Here is an 18,008-nt window from a genome sequence, read left to right on the forward strand (position 1 = left end):
CCACTTTTAACATGAAGTCCTTGACTGTGGCTTCAAGACAAATAGGATAAAAAGCTGGTTTAATGTTTCTATTTAGAATTCAGAATGGACTACAACTCTATTGCTGTGTAATATTTGGGAGGTTAAATTCACACTACAGGGTGGGGAAGCAAAATTTACAATATTTTGAGGCAGGGATTGAAAGACAGTGTATGACCAATTAGTTTATTGAAAGTCATGAGAATTTATTTACCACAAGAAAATTGACATCATAGAAAATGTTTTAATTCCATGTGTCCTCCTTCTTTCTCAATAACTGCCTTCACACGCTTCCTGAAACTTGCGCAAGTGTTCCTCAAATATTGGGGTGACAACTTCTCCCATTCTTCTTTAATAGTATCTTCCAGACTTTCTCGTAATAGTTTTGCTCATAGTCATTCTCTTCTTTCCATTATAAACAGTCTTTATGGACACTCCAACTATTTTTGAAATCTCCTTTGGTGTGACGAGTGCATTCAGCAAATCACACACTCTTTGACGTTTGCTTTCCTGATTACTCATATGGGCAAAAGTTTGTGAAAAGGTATGGATAATAGTGTTAGGTATGATTATGACATCAATATATGTTTGGTTTCAAAACAATTGACGTAGTGCCTGCTGAGAAAAAACAACTAAATGTTCATTGTAAATTTTGCTTCCCCGCCCTGTATATGGACAAAAATATCAGGATGCATCACATCTGCAGCTTAGCATTCACCCTGAAGTATTGTTATGATAAAAATATTCATGTTCAGTTGTTTATATATATCACGATAAATGTCAAATCAATAATTAATCCATACAGACCTAGTGCTACTTTTGTGGTAGTTCCCAAATTATTATTTTTTTCTCTTTTTAACCTTTCTTAAATGATTTATCACCATTTATCATTATCCTCTCCATTTTGCTTTTTTTTTTTTCAGTGAAAATCCGATATTTTCCTATATTTATTTGACTGATCATGTACTTTAATCATCGTGCTGAGATTATATTTGAGGCGTGTTATACCAAAAACAGACAAAACTTGAGAAAAAGTGACTTTTTCGCTTAAATCTATCATTAACCGAACATAAACCTAGTGTATCCATCCACTGTCATTGATCCAACTCCATGGATTTTTCTGGTCAATCGATGTTGTAGAAGATGACGGTGTTTCCACGGTGACTATGAAACGGGTTATATCTGATGAGCATGAAAAGATGACAAACTGTATTTTACACCAATTACACTGGTCAACAACAAATTTATTGTTTAAGTTGTTTGAGCTGATTTAGGATAATTTTGGTGTGCTGAATCCAAAAATCACATTAATTTTGCTCAATCAGGTCAACTTTCTGAACTATGCTACATATTGGCTTTTTAGCATTTTTGCTTACATTTATGGGCATTTTCACATCATATGATACAAAATTATTTAATATTTCTTGCAATAAACGAGTTCTGAAGATTTTACTTTTGCCAATTTATTATTAATGTTTTTTTTTAATATTACAGGTGAATGAAACGGCTTCGACTAGAAGATCTTGCAAAAATAAGCCTGACGTATTCTGCTACATTTGCAGTGAATACACCATTGTACCTAACAGGAATCAAGTGATCAAATGATTTTTTTTTCTCTTAAAACCTATTTTGGGTGAGAACTATATAAAAATCAACTGATAAAGACACAAAAATGTAATCAATTTGGTGAGAAGATCAAATTTTTCAAAATCAAATTAGCAAAAAAAACCTGACCTGATTGAGAAAAACAGATGTCATTTTTGGATTTAGCGGTGCAAAATGGTCCTAATCCAGTTGAAAAAACCTAGACAACTTGCAAAAAACATTTTTTTGTAACCCAGTGTTATTTACATGGATTAGTGGATCAACAGGTATTAAACAGTTTAGATCAGTCAGTAGTTTTGGTTACTTATGTATATTTGGGTCTTTGAGTTAAGGTTAAGGGATAACTTTTTTTTTCCTGAGTGAGATTTGACAAAACCAGATCATCAAACCACTTACTTGTGGATTACGTTGATTTTTTAAGGTTCAAATGTGACAAATGTCAGAAATCTAAATGTAGAATAATTATAATGATTAAAATAATGATATAAAAAACTCTGACAGACTTATTTTCTCAACACTGACAAACTCTGAGGCATTTTGTGAGTATTTTAGATGAGTGTAAACAAAATGAACCCTAATTAGCCCTAGATTAAATAACAATGGTAATTACAGTGTATTGCAATATAAAAATAATATTATGACATTTTGCTGTTAATGATGAAATACCTGAATTCAATGTGTTCTAATACTTTTGTTCATATAATGTGGTTCAGTTGATACAAATATAAGCTGCACAGATAAAACACATCCATTTTGGCTGGTTATTACAGAATATAGTAGATAATTCTTTAAAGAAAACAAAAGTGCAGCTTCCTACTGCTTTAATTATAAAATGCAGTGGGATATAGTACATATTGTGGCATATTATTACAATATGAAGTGAAATTTTGTTACATTTTGCGGAGTTATCACATAATTCTGGTGTTTTTACACATTGCATTGTCAGCAAAAAAAAAAAAAAAAAAAAAAGGTGTGGTTAATACAAAATGTTTACTTTCAGACTCATTTTAGCCTGTTTTAACTCCGATGTATAGGCAAATTCTAGCACCGAAATGACTTAATTAATAGTGGGTTTGTGAAATGTCCACACTAGAACCTCAAAGGTGACGTCCTGTGTCAAACAGAGATGAGTTATACCGAGTCGATTCCTTTAAATAACTGAGATGATCTAACGTTAGGCTTATTCTGTCTTCTATACATTCCACTTTGGGTGCCCTTAACAAGGTTTAGTGGGCTGACCTCTGACCATTCTTCACCTTATGTAAAGAGGACCATGAAAATAAAAGAGGAATGCGCAATAAGAAGGATGTTGGCTGTTATTTCATGTGTTTTCACCTAATTTCTTCAGAGAGTACCTTGAAGTTATGGATCCAAACACCTGCAGTTCCATCAACAGGTATGTCTGGGTTTTATATAGTTAAACACTGCCCTCTAGTGGAAATTAACTGAAAGTGCTGTTGTATAACATGGTAAAAGAAACCCCTAAGACAATGAGTCTAGTATCCGGCATTAACATATTAATAATATTTATAATAATAATAATAATAATAATATGAATGTGTGTCTACAATTTTGTTTTCAACCTTAAAATGCACAAAACTCAATGTTCCATTTACTTCTATAATGATTTATGTTCATTTTCTGCTTAATCCCCTCTCAGTTTGGTCTTTTTCCTCTTTTATTTTTGCATGTTCAGCCCTTAATGCACTATAGACGGAAGAAACACATGAGAAGAAACATAGTGGGAGAACAAAGACCTGTGGGATCAAACCACTGCGGTGATAAAGGGCGTCTGCAAAATTAAAGTGGCTGGAAAAAAAGGTAAGAAACAAAGGTATCAAACAAATTCCTGCCTAGGAAAGAAAAAAAAAAAAAAAAAAAACTACCTAAAACCACAACTTTAAAGAATGCTTGAGAAACATTCAGTAAATTAAGTCACAGAAAACTTTTTTTTTTTTTTCCCATTTATTGAAAGAAATTTTTAAGAATAGTTGGTACTTTATTTATTTTGCTGGTTGTCAGTGCTGATTCCATATCCCCTCAACTGAGAGAATTCACCATTAAACATGAGTTATTATTTGTACTGTAATATTTATACATACAGTATTTACTTAAAATAGAATCATTTTTATAGCTACTTCAAAAGTAATTTGTCCTCCTCTAACCTTTACTTCTTATAATATCATCTGCATTTTGCATTTTTCAGTGAAAATCTGGTATTTTCCTATATTTAATTTACTGATCTTCATAAAAGTTGAGTTAATTTAAAAGTTATTTTAGGGTCAAAACACGGTAATATCCTGTCAGAGAGCGAACTTTAATTGATTGTCATTCCAACATTTATTTCAGTCCTCCTTGTTTTGGATAATCCCTTATGGTCCAACTAAAGCAAAAATGAAAACAAATGAAACAAATGAAAGCAAAAATGAATTCAAAAATAGAAGTGTGGGTCATTTAGCAACACTAATTTGTCAAATTGTCTCTAAAATACCCGTCAGAGAGATTTCAAATGCCATGTTTTGACCCTATAACAAAACTGAATAAAACGTGACTTATTCAGCAAAATATATCATTAACCGAACATAAAAACAAGTATCCATAACCACCACAATCTGTCAAATTATGTGAGTTTTATTGGAGAATCAACATTTTAGCACATGATAGTGTTTCCACGTTCGCTATGGACCCTTTGAACGTCCAAATGGGTCATATAATGACCATGAAAACCTGAGAAACTGCATTTTACCTGATTTATTTCTATATATTGATAAGATTAGTGGCTCAAAAGTTAAACATTTTAGATCAGTAGATGCTCATGGTCACTGTCAGCTGTTTAGATCTTTATTTCCCTGTTACTTTACTGCTAAATATGTCAGAACATATAGGAGTGCAGTTGGTCTTGGCACTAACAGTAGCTATTATAATTTCCAGAGACATATGGAACGGCTTTTAATAATGTCTTCTAAAAATCTGCCTGGTAATATGGAAATGTAGTATCCCATTATACGATCCCCAAGAGCACATGATACATTCCTGTGTTAAATAAAAGGACAGGACAATCTGTGTGATGCTAGAAAGAATATATTTGCAGATTAAATATCTTCAGCCACACCATGCAGAACAAAAGATGCTAAAAACAACTAGCAGGAAACTGCAGTTTTTCTTTTTAAATGTAATTTTCTGTTATTGTGGAATTTGACCCTGAACCAAATACACTGTGGAATGTAACGTGTAAAATATTTAACTAGTCACGTCTTAATAATAATCAGTTTAATATTCAGTGATAGTGGTGAACAGAGGGGGCTGGCATTCAGATTTTCACAAAGGTCAAGTAATAATCATGACCTTTAATACAAGTTATGACTAATGCAAGTAGAAACAGAAAATAAGACGTGTATGTTAGCATTTTTCTGTGGGAGATACGCTTAATGAAAAAAAGTTCAGTCCAAACTCATCAAGGACAAAAGTGATGAAATTCATAGCAGATTAACAGTCTTTAAAGTGGAACTGAATAATATTAGAGGACTTCACTAAAACAAATATGACTTTCTCTTCACAAAATCACACATTGTACGGTTCAAGCAAAAATCTATATTCAGTACTAACACTGGTGTGATATGATGTTGGACCAACTCTGAAACCATTTGTAAGAACACTTTGAGACCTTAGTTTGTTGCCATTATATATATTTATTGACCAGAGCCTCTCACTGTACATTAGGTCAGGGTCTCATTTTTAGGATACGTTCAGACTGCAGCCAAATGTGGCCTAAATCCGATTTTTTTTCCCCATATGTGACCTGTATCCGGTCTGTTAAAGACAATTTGATCAGCACAAATCCGATACTTCTGAACGGCCAAGTTGAATTTATCCGACCTTTACGTTACTGAAATGTAACAAACGTCACAATTCTGCGTCCCAGGTGGAGGAGTGGTGGGAAAAATATATTTATTTTCGTAAACACAGTGCGTACTTGCGTGGTAATGTATTACATCAGGACCTCTTTTGTGCATGTGGGTCACATTCAGTTCATACTTAAAACTAATAGAAGTCGCATTTAATGTGTAATATGAACGAGCACACAAGAAAATCGGATTTCACCAAAAAATTTGAATAGTGCTTTAAGACCTGCTGTCTGAACGTAGTCTTAGTGTCCCACACAGAATCCATGATCAGGGATTTAAAGCTTGACTTTCTCAGTGCTTTTCCATGTCATTGTCAAGACTTTGTTTTTCCACCACAGGAACTTTTACTTGACCGGGAACTTTAAACAGCACATTTCCACCAAAGTTACCAGGTACAAACTCTCTCAACCCCAAACTTTCCTTGAAAAAAGTTCCTGGTAGGAGGGATTGGGTTTTTCAGCTTAACTAGAGTTCTTCAGGGGCGGGGCTATGTGCAGAAGAACGCTGATTGGTGGAATACACTTGCAGTGTTGTTCACCCAAACTTATTTATTTAATTTCTAACTTCACTTCATTTGTGTTTTGATCATTTGGAAAATGGGGCAAAAGAAGAGAAGCTACAAGAAGTGGATATTAGATGAGGTCTATTTACTAAATATGCTTGCAGGGGTGTCCAAATCTGGTCCTCGAGGTCTGGTATCCTGCATGTTTTAGATGTTTCCCTCTTCTAGCACACCTGGACGCCTTTAGGCTTCTGTGGAGCTTGATGATGAGCTGATCATTAATTGAACTGTGTGTACTGGAAGAGGGAAATATGTAAAACATGCAAGATACTGGACCTGGAGGACCGAATTTGGACACCCTTGCGCTGAAGAATACATTCTGTATATGCACTCAACAAATGGAATGTGACAAATGTGTCCCACCAATCAGCATTCTTCAGCACATAGCCCCGCCCCCCAAAATTCCATGTAATCTGAAAAGTCCTACCCCCGTACTAGGAAAAATTTGGAGTGGAGGGAAGTTTTTTTTTTTTTTTTTTTAACCCAGATTTCAGTGGAAATGGGGCTAATCTTTTCAGGCACTGATCTGCTAAGCACATTACATTTCATAAGGTAAGTCAGTGCAGCTTTTAGGACCAATAAATATGATTAAAAGAGACTAAATCCACATGTAAACTTATTAGACACTTGAGATCATGTAAAATGACAAACTGAGAGGCTCTGTGGTTTGGATCAGGCAGCGATGGGGGAAGGACAGGACAGAGGCTGGACCCCTTTAATCTCCAGGGCTTTGTTGAACTGCACATTCAACGTCTTGGATGCTTTAGTGATTTTCAGGTCTTTCATACAACCTTTGAAGGACCTGCTGATGGACAGAGCCGCCTGGTGAACGCCAGCTGAAAGACACACAAGTATCACACGTTTCCATCAGTGCGTGTCTGTGGTTTTCTGTTTGACATCACATTATAACTCTGGTTTTTCTTCTGTTTTTGCGTCTGCTTTACCGGGGTATCCTCCGACGTAGATGGGGTCGTTGGTGTCACAGATGTTGGAGCGGGCGTTGGGACTCTCTGCTTGGCTCTGCCTCCCATCCACCACCAGTTCAATCCTGTGGCGCATCTTATTGGCGGTGACAGAGTGCCACTGGCCGTCGCAGAAGCCGTCGCCTTCAGGCAAGTGCTCCGCTGTGATTCGTCCAGCTCCGTTGTCAACATGGAAGAGCAACTGAAAGGAGAATAGGGGAGAAAAAAAAATGATAGATGTGCTTTTACCAAATAAATTTAACAACATTTCATATGAGAATGTATCTTCACACCCATAGTTTGCTCGCTCTGGCTGAAATCAGTTTGTAAATATAGAGCATTTTCCCCTGAGTTTCTATTTACGCAGAACCCAAGTGGAAATTGCATCATTCCGAGGCTGTGCTATGTGCTGTAGAAACTGTCATTTGGGACAAGTTTTGGTTTATAGAGTTTGAATTGGCATCACTTTCTGTCCAAAACACTTCCCCTCAGCCAGGACTGGGTGGTCAAACATGCCACAACACTGCTCCATTTAGTGGCGGAAACTATGAATAAAATATGGTAGTCTACTAAAATCAGGAAGTGTTACATTGAAATGAAAATATTTGGAGCTACGTGTCAGTGTTTATGGCCCTTTACCATTTTAGATGTTTACTGTGTTTTCATATGCTTATGCAATGCCACACCACTTATTTACATCATTTTTTGGACAAATACCTGAAGCTACCCCAGATCTACAGGGTGAGTCAGAAAAAAACGCTCTGTTCATTTAAAGAAATTGTACCACTGAAATGGAAATGCTTATTTTTCTTTTGATTATACAGTCATATTGATGTGGTTATTGAGCATGTCTGGCGATTGAATCATTGATTTATGGCATAGCATAACAGAGGGAATGTCCATTGTTTATTGTGCACCGAAATATCTGCCAACACAGTTTATGCCACCGTGAATGAAATTAAAATTGTCAACCATTACAGCATGTTTACTCGCCATCAAAATGTTTTGTCTCAACGAAGTCGTCCAGCACGACCTTCAACCTGGCTACCATTCAGATTGATGCAAATCTGTGCTCGTTGTCGCATCTCTAACACAGCTCTTCTCGCCATTCGTGTTCGTCATAGGGCTTGGATTTCAGCTGTGATGCGATTTCGGAGTTCCTGAAGAGTTTGTGGAACAGTCTGATACACACGGTTTTTAAGATACCCCCCAAAAAAAAAATCAAGGGGGGTCAAGTCCGGGGATCTAGGTGGCCACTCTCTCTCCTGACCCAAACAGACAACTCGATGAGGAAATAATACCTGCAATCGCTGTGGTCTTGCCATGATGAAAACTCCCTGTGCACTGTCATGTAGGCCTATGTCCTGAGTGTGAAAGCAAAGCCCCGACTCCTGTAATTGTTGTCAATTTCAAGTTTGTTCACTGTGGCATACATTGTGTTGGCAGGTATTTCAGTGCCCAATAAACAATGGACCTTCTCTCTCTTATGCAATGCAATAAATCTATGACTACATCACCAGACGTGCTCAATAACCACATCAATATGACTGTATGGTCAAAAGAAAAATCAGTGTTTCCGTTTTAGCAGTACAATTTCTTTAAATGGAAAGAGCGTTTTTTCTGACTCACCCTGTATACGCTGCTCCCCCAGGCTTGTGCTGTAGGCATGAGGCATGATGGGTAATTACTTCACCCATCACTCTAACACAGGGTTAAGCTGGACTTTTTTTTGTCAGGGTTGTATTTGGTCCTATAGATTGAGATGTCATTATATAATTTAATTTCTGGTAAGTAAATGTCAGATCATGTCTTTTATTGGGTTCACTTTCACATAATATCTTTTTATTAGACTTTTATCTATAGGGGATGATTTCACTCACTAGGTATGAGGATTTTTGCTGTATTCAGAGTAATGAGTTTCCCAAGAATATGAGGTCATTTCAGGCTGAAAACACTGGTCTACAAGCAAAATGCTCCCAGAATAAAAGCACCGATAGGTTACCAAATTTGGGAATAAATAATTAAATAAAAAGTGCTATATGGCTATAGTGTATGTTGAGACACATTATGTAATAAGAATGTCACAGCATCTTATAATAAAGCCGCATTATGTAATAAACTGACGCATTTTGTAATAAACTACCTCAATGCATTATATAGTACATTTTTTTTACATTACGTAGTAAGTTATTACAATTTGAGGAATTTATTACAAAATGCACTTAACACTTTTTTTTTTTTAAAATGTAATAACATGGTTCATTATCTAACAACAATCCAAATTAATATAATTTCAGAGCAATTTAGAAGAAATTAGTCACAGGAGCTACAGGTAATGGAATCAGAACTTTAACCACACAGTTTAAAGATTAATTTAGCACATTGCATTTTCCTGAAAATAAAAATGTGTCAAGTGCATTTTGTACTAAATTTCTCAAATTGTAGTAACTTACTACATAATGCGAAAAAATGTACTACATAATGCATTGAGGTAGTTTATTACATAATGCGACTTTATTACAAGATGACGTGACATTCTTATTACATTTTGAACTTTTATTACATAATGCGGCTCAACAGTGTATGATACATTCAACATTGGGTCTGTAGCGCCGTATTATGTAACAATGTAATAATTTTTCACCTCAATATGTAATGACACTACATATTGCAAAAGGTATTACAAAATGCAGGTGTAGCACTTTTTTTTTTAAGACAATGTAATAATTTGGTGCATTTTGTGATAAACCAATGAAAAACCATCATACTAGCAGAACAGCATTAAGCAATCCAGCTTCATTAGAATTCATTAAAAAAAAAAAAAAAAACTAGTAGGATGTTCCACTGGCAAAACCTAAATCAAATGTAACTATACTCATTATAATGGAGAATGTGTTTGCAAGCATAGAGGCAAAAGCTGCACTAATTAAGTATTACTGACAAGAAACTTACTGTTGCACTGGAAGTTATTACAGGTCTGGATAAATATTACTCCGAAGTCAACACCTGTCTCCACATTAGAATACATCTGTTTTAGTGTCAGATTAATAAACGTATTATACAAAAGAAAACTAATCATATGCCTTGAAAACATTAGTCTGTCATTTGTTTTCCAGGTTGAATTATCAAAAATATATAGGATTTAGCACATTTATCAACTAATTTCCAAAAAAGTATAGACCAGTGACAACAGCCAACATGTAGTAAACAGTCTTAAGATGTTCCTTTGTTTACTACATCACTGTCATGTTATAACTTTTCCCTGGGGAGTTTGGGGTTTTTCCAGCAGCTTTAATTGGTGGTCAACAATTTAGAACACTTTCCAAACCTGGTACAAATCACCATTTTCAAGCTCCACGAAAAAGCCCTGGAAACAACCTTGAACATCTTAGAGTACTTGTTAATCCTTTTACCACAACACATCAGAACAAGAATGAAAATTTGTTCAAAGTAATAATTTTGGGAGCTCATATTATATAGTCTTATGATGCATTTTGGGTTCTTTGCAAAAAAGAAACTGATTCAAACCGACTGTAGCAGTTCTGTTCTTTCCAATTAATGCATATATTGTATCTACAACATCCAAGCTTTGTAAATGAAAATATATAAATGAATTGTTGTTTACCTTTCCTTCTACGATCTCTATTCCCAGTCCATCGCTGTCTTTGTTACTGACGGCTAAAAGCACCCCGTTGGTTCTACTGGTGCGGAACTCGAAAGCAATTGACACATCTTGACCCACTCTGTAGGTGGGAACTAGAAAGACAGGAAGAGATGATTATTTTTTAAACAAAAAAAATGTGGTTTCCTAACTGCATGGCTAGTGCTAGAATTCAGCCACTAACTATTGACACCATGTCTCAGCCCTTCCACCGACACAAAAATGAGACATGGATCATGGTGTGAATTCATCTTCTGTGTGTTCTCACCTGCTTTCAAGAAGCCTGTTCCTTCAAAATAGGTTCCCGCCTCAGTCGCAACGAAGCAGCGTCCTACCATGTTACTGGAGGTGGGGGCGCCCATGTCTAATTTAAAGTCCTCCATAGCGACTTCAACACGACCTGGACCAAGAGGACAGAGGATGAAGATGCATTTAACTGCTGCAGCTAAAGACTGGAATAGATGATAAAAGTACCTAAATCCTTCTCTTTCCTTAATTTTTCCAATATGTACCAGGCTGTTTCTATTGCGAATTTGTGTGATAATGTGTTTATGCAGTTCAGTCAGTTACTAAGGACCTCCAATTAGTGAATATTTAGTAAGAAATACTTCAGTTTTCTGTTCACTTTTTATAGGTTCTCTTCTTTTGCTTCATTTTCCAACTGATCAAGACACAAAGTGAAGCCTGTACAAATGGAATAAACAGGTTTGCAGCTGCACACTGGTTTAAACAGCACAGAACGCTGCAAGTGTTTTTTTTTTTCATGTTTTTTTCTTCTTGTTTTTGGTTTTAAAGGGATCATATTTTGCTAAACCCACTTTTATTAGTCTTTGGTACATTTATTTGTGTATTAGGGGGCCCTAATTGTTCAAAAAGTTTAAATATGAACCTTCCAGGTGCTGTGAAGCTATTTTTATATTCATTTTGTCAAAAATTAAGTGGATTTCTACATCCTGTTATAATTCCCTCTTAATTTGTTGCGTCTATAACTAGTTACGTCACGGCATTTGCACATATAGGGTCAAGACTTCCAATGAACATTTCTCCAAGTATGGAGAAATGGCATGGTCAACAACCTGGAGGGGGAGTGAAGTGGTTCATGTGCATTTAAAGGGCCAGCGCTCAAAACAACCTTTTTTGTGTCATTACTAGAAATAGTGTCGAAGATGGACCTGTGGAGTTGAATTAATGAAGAATTCAGACCCAAGCATAGCATTTACAGTTTATGTAGACCGCAGGGAAATGTTTTAAAATGCATAATTCCATTTAAAAAAAGAAATATATGACCCCTTTAAATGTTGATATTCGAAATAAAAATAAACAAGTGTGTTCCAGCAATCAGCATTCTTCAGCACATGGCCCCGCCCCCAAGAATTCTGGAGACTCTGAGAAGTCCTACCCACCTGCAAGGATTTTTTTTCAGGGAAAGTCTGGGGTTGAGAGAGAACTTTTTACTCGAGTAATTTCAGTGAAAATGCACTAAAGTAAAAGTTCCTGTGGTGGAAAAGGGGCTAATACCTATGATTATCAATTAGGAGCAGTGAGTCACCACTGAAGGCAACAGAATTAACTTACATGCAAATAAGCAGTAAATTCAATACAGAAAGGCTCCAGTCTGACTGAGAAGTGAACCTTCCTGCTGTGAGGCGTAAGGGCTAACCACTGCACCGATTATACTGAGACCATGTATGGTTTCAGTTTAATGGATGCAGGTCTAATGCATTAGACTGAATCAGTGTTAGCAGAGTGTATCTAACAAACTGGCCACTTGATTGTAAATATATACAGGGTGGGGAAGCAAAATTTACAATGAACATTTAGTTGTTTTTTCTCAGCAGGCACTACGTCAATTGTTTTGAAACCAAACATATATTGATGTCATAATCATACCTAACACTATTATCCATACCTTTTCAGAAACTTTTGCCCATATGAGTAATCAGGAAAGCAAACGTCAAAGAGTGTGTGGTTTGCTGAACGCACTCGTCACACCAAAGGAGATTTCAAAAATAGTTGGAGTGTCCATAAAGACTGTTTATAATGTAAAGAAGAGAATGACTATGAGCAAAACTATTACGAGAAAGTCTGGAAGATACTATTAAAGAAGAATGGGAGAAGTTGTCACCCGAATATTTGAGAAACACTTACGCAAGTTTCAGGAAGTGTGTGAAGGCAGTTATTGAGAAAGAAGGAGGACACATAGAATAAAAACATTTTCTATTATGTACATTTTCTTGTGGCAAATAAATTCTCATGACTTTCAATAAACTAATTGGTCATACACTGTCTTTCAATCCCTGCCTCAAAATATTGTAAATTTTGCTTCCGCACCCTGTAAACATAATGCAATGTAAATCCATTACCTGAAGGGCCTGGCTTATTGCTCACTGGACTTCCTGACATCTTAAAGTTACGGATGCATCCATTGAGACTGTAAAGGATCTACAGTCAGAGAAACAGAGGAGGGAAAATTGGAATATTTAAGGTCATTTAAAATACACAATCTCTATATAAGAGTCAGGAGAAAATGTTCGGGTTTAACTGCAAAGCATGTTGTCTTGAATGAATGGATCAGGTGAATGAGGACTACACTACACTGGCACTACTAAATGAAAAAAATGCAGGACTGTGATGAAACTTTCTGAAATGTGTATGTGTTTGCATGAGTTTTACCGGTCCTATCCTCTTTGTCGTGTAGTTTTGTGGTAATCCACCAACATACACCATTCCCACAACATCCAACAGGTCAGCCTGGAAAGAACAGGAGATAATTCATGAATGCTAAATAAAAACAATCCATTACTGTAACGTCAAATGGGTTTCCTTTTTGTCCATTTTATTAATCTGCCACCAAGTGGTTATTTTACTGTGCTGCTGTTTCAAAAATAAAAAGGAAACGTACTGTACCTTCTTTGGACTGATCATCTGTTTGCTGAATTTGGCATCAACCATGAGCACACCTCTCTGCTTGATACGAGTCACACGGATCTGAAAGGGCAGAGAAAAAAATCTAATTAGTACACAGATGAACAGCAGAAATAATAGAGGTCTGGATGTTCAACGCAGAGGGAGACGATGAAAAGAATGACACTTTCACTTTCAGTAGCAACAAACAACTTATGGTTTTAAAGGCGAAAAGTTGTGTTAGAACAAACACAAGAACAAAGAAATAAAATATGTTAGAAATAAAGGATTTTTGATGAATGAAGCTGTGACAAAATGCTGTAAATCGTCACAGCTTTTAATATTTCAAGAGTAAAAGTAAAGAGAAAAGCCATTAAGTAGAAAAGCGCTACATAAAACAGATGTATTATTATTATTATTATTATTATTAAGTACATATCTCTATAATCCAGTGGTTCTCAATCTTTTTCTGTCGGGCCCCTTTTGGAGGACGAAAAATCTCCAGGCCCCCCCTTGGAACAGTGGTGCACTTAGAATCAGAATCTAATTCTAATTGAATCAGAATCAAATTATACATTTTATTGAAAGAAACATCAATATTGTAACAATACTTTTTGCTTTTCCTTGAATAATTTGTTGTGCAAATTAAAAATAACTTAGATTTTTGCTTGAATAATACAAATAAACTCAACAAGACTGCTCCCTGAGACAATATTCTTCCAAATAAAAAAAGGGAAATGCAGAATTATGTTACAACAATGATAATAAAGTTACTTTTTTAGAACAACAAACAAATTTTTATGACAAACCAATAGTTCCACATGTTCTAATCTGAAGAAAAAAAAAAAAAAACACCCAGGAATGATCCCCCTGGGGAGCCTGCCCCACAGTTTGAGAAATACTGCTATACACATTGACGTCTTTGGCTCTAAACACTAATGATATTTTTTAGTCATTTTTTTGATATTTGAAAGTAGAAATACTGAATATAGCTGCTTTAAAGTGGAAATATCACACCACATGATTGCCATTTTAAGTTCAGTTATTCTCCTTTTTTCCCTTTTGTCAGGGACCTCTGCCAATTAAGAGTGTAAAAAAAGGTCTTTGTTCCAGAGCAAGTGAAGTTCTGAACTAATGAAAGAGTTCCGGAGAAATCTACAGTACCCTGTGCCAGTTGCCATCGTTGATGGAGAAGGGAACACAACCAGATGTGTTTCCATGACCAAGATCGTAACCCAGACAGACCTGTCCATCCTTAATCTACGGAAAGAAAAAAGGACATAATTATGAACAGAGTTAATATTACCCTGCATCATCGACTGAAATAGATCACAGACTAATACAATTTCAACAAAGAGACGCAAAACAGGAAGGAAGACTAAAGGAATCAGAAGACACCAAACTGAGAACTGAAGCCTACCATCCATATCTCCCCTGCCCTGTGACTAAATGTAGTAATTATAGCTCCTGCTGTGTTCTACATTGTGAGCTGCTGGATGGCATTTGGCAGGAATTCTCTTTAACTGCTGTAAGGTGTTGAACTTTTCAGAGGTTCCATTAATGGTGTCTCAAAAGGGTAAAAGGCTGTGTTTTAGATCCAACATTCAAGTCATGGACTGAACCAGATGCTGGAGATAAAATAAACACCAAAAATAGACTGGAACAGAAGAACAGAAGAGGATACCTGTATGGAAACAAAGTCAGCATGGTTGATTCTAGCCATGTAGAGCACAAGGCCGGACTCTTCTTTAGTCCTCAGCTCAAACTCCAATATTAACCTGAGACACACAAATCACATGTTAGAAACACATCTGAAATCTACCTGCAAACGCTGTTTAACCCCCCCACCCCCCGAACGGGAGGCAAGGGGTATAGTTTTTGGTTCGGTTTATTTGTTTCTTTGTTAACACTGTAGCAGCAAAACTATTGGTTGAATTCATACCAAATTGGGTTTACAGCTTGCTAGTGACCCAGAATAGATCTTACTACATTTTGGGAGCAGTAGGTCAAAGTTCAACATTTTTATGATTTTTTTAAATCTCCTCCTGTCCCCCCCATTTACTTATAATGGGCAAAATTTCAAATGTCTGTAGCAGCAAAACTACCGGTTGAATTCATACAAAATTGGGTTTATAGATTGCCACTGACTCAGAATAGACGTGGTTTCATTTTAGGAAAAGTAGGTCAAAGTTTCAATTTTTTGTTAATTTTTCAAATCTTTTTCTTCTCCCATTTACTTAAAATGGGTGAAATTTCAAATGTCTATGAAAACATTAATTTTGTTTCAATTAACTCCAAACCTGGCACATATCAGTGGCAATTTCTCATAGACTGCAAGGGAAGCCTGGCTTCCCCTAAAATTACGAAAATTAAATGGTTAAATATGTACGGTTGTGTTGACATTTCATTGACTACAAATGTGTTAGAACACGTTCATCTCAAAGATGAGTACGTTCAGAATCAGCTTTATCACAAATCAACGGACGCGATGTTGTTCACTTCTCCTCCATTCCCGTTGCGCTGTTTTGTCATTCGATCTCTGCTCAGTGCATTTGTCCGTAGACGCCGGGCGTCTCTGGGCTTCAATGGGACTGAGTGGAACAGTTTTTTTCATTGCCTCAAAACTGGACGGTAATTGGATAAATGCCACGATGTTGTCCCGCCCCTGGACGCCGGGCGTCTCTGGGGGTGAATGGAGCTGTGGGCGGAGCTCGGCCGGGCTGGACGCCAGAATCCTGCGTGCTGATTGGATGATCAGTCGAAAGGCTGAATCCCGTTTGATTGACAGCTATTTTGAGATCTATTCCTTCACTGACACAGTTCAGTTTAATACCGTCACACATTCTGCTGTGAAATGGAGAGAAACCACTACGAAATTACTTGTTCATTTCTTGCACTGTAAATAAAACACACTCATTGTACTTCCTTGTTTCAATTTAACATAATTTCAGCGTTTTCTTGTTTCGGTTACATAATTTAATCATTTCTTGTTCGAGTTTAATATTGTTTTGTAGATAGTTAAATCAATCAAACTGTCGGCTAGGTCAGAGTGAAAGGAGCATCTCTAGTTTAAAAAGGCTGAAGTCTTACACCCACAACACACTGGGCCAAGGCAATCTAAGCAGCCCAGCTGAAGAGGACACTAGTTAAGTCCTTGGAAAAGACGCCTGTTTGGTACGATAAGGTCACTGACCATTTTCTTAAAAAGGAAGGGAGAGCCGAATTTATGTTTAAATAACTTGACAATTTTTTTTTTACGTAAGCCGACAATGAGCTTCCCCTGTCTGAAAGATGAGCAGCCGCCACTGGCACATATATAGAGGCAATTGATATGCTGACATTAGCACATGCATAGACATGATGACATCCGCTGGATCAATGACAAAATAAGCAACAATATGTGCGAGGGGCGGGGTTTGTTGTGCCTGGTACCACTTGTTCATTCATGTTTTGACAATTTAGGCTATTGGGATTATATTTAAAGATTTGCACTTGTTTCCCTTATTTATCGTTGTTAAAATACCAAATTAATCTGTCATACAGATATACAATATTTTCCCATCTAAATATGTATACAGACAATTCAGAGTTTGGCATGAAGTATAGTGTGAAATATTACCGCAAAGCACTGGAGACAGTGTGTATGTGGGTTTTCTATCACTGACACGAGAAAAAGGACAATACTGAGACTATAAGACTATAAGTAAAAGATACACCACCAGATAGCATCAAAAACACACACACTCTCATGTTTGTAGATGTCTACTCATGTATCTATGCACTGAAGTTAAACCATAGACACTAATACAAATGGCCGAAGCTCTTTGAAACCAAGAGTTGCAGCTTCAACGACAATGTCTGCTTTTTTTCCTTACACATTCTGGAAACTCACCTCATTAAAGCTAACCTACTGAATCCACTGCTAAATCAACTTGGTATTAGATAACAGTAACAGTAAACATGCTGAAACATTTACATTTTCCAAACAAATACAAACAAAATTCCTGGAAAAAAAAAATATTGACAGATTTTCTACACAACAGATTCCATTTCTTTTGGATGGGAGTCAAGGTTTCTGAATACTCCTGTACCATTTGGAGACAGTGTGTGTATATGTGTGTGTTTTTATTCCTGTCATATTATTGAACAAAAGGTTGACTTTAAGGTTGGTCAAGTCAAGAACACATTCTCTAATTCAACATCTTATTATTTATACAACATGTTTTCCTGGATTCTGCTCAACTTTCAGTCACTCGCGCTTTTTCTTTTTATTTATTTACAACTGCTGCCATCCACAGTGAGGGATCGAGGCAAAAACCTGACAATATATATGAAGTCACGCAACACAGGGGTCACACACAGGTCACACTTTCCTGCACTGAGTATGTTTA

General features: G+C 36.4%; 1 protein-coding gene across 7 annotated transcripts in view; it reads right to left on the reverse strand.

Moving 5' to 3' along the window:
• Window positions 1–6,525: 6,525 nt before the first annotated feature.
• The window catches only part of lama2 (laminin, alpha 2), a 400,339-nt gene continuing 388,856 nt past the window's right edge, over window positions 6,526–18,008 (reverse strand). For all 7 annotated transcript variants that reach the window (XM_030128899.1, XM_030128898.1, XM_030128896.1 and 4 more), the window contains 9 exons: window positions 15,302–15,395; window positions 14,782–14,877; window positions 13,621–13,701; window positions 13,387–13,464; window positions 13,077–13,155; window positions 10,982–11,113; window positions 10,678–10,808; window positions 7,035–7,254; window positions 6,526–6,926 (listed from right to left, as the gene is read on the reverse strand). In XM_030128899.1, coding sequence (XP_029984759.1) covers window positions 6,763–6,926; window positions 7,035–7,254; window positions 10,678–10,808; window positions 10,982–11,113; window positions 13,077–13,155; window positions 13,387–13,464; window positions 13,621–13,701; window positions 14,782–14,877; window positions 15,302–15,395 — 1,075 coding nt within the window. In that variant the 3' untranslated portion in view covers window positions 6,526–6,762. The remainder of the gene's footprint in view (window positions 6,927–7,034; window positions 7,255–10,677; window positions 10,809–10,981; window positions 11,114–13,076; window positions 13,156–13,386; window positions 13,465–13,620; window positions 13,702–14,781; window positions 14,878–15,301; window positions 15,396–18,008) is intronic.

Source organism: Sphaeramia orbicularis, chromosome 24, assembly GCF_902148855.1.
Source record: "Sphaeramia orbicularis chromosome 24, fSphaOr1.1, whole genome shotgun sequence".
Taxonomy (NCBI): domain Eukaryota; kingdom Metazoa; phylum Chordata; class Actinopteri; order Kurtiformes; family Apogonidae; genus Sphaeramia; species Sphaeramia orbicularis.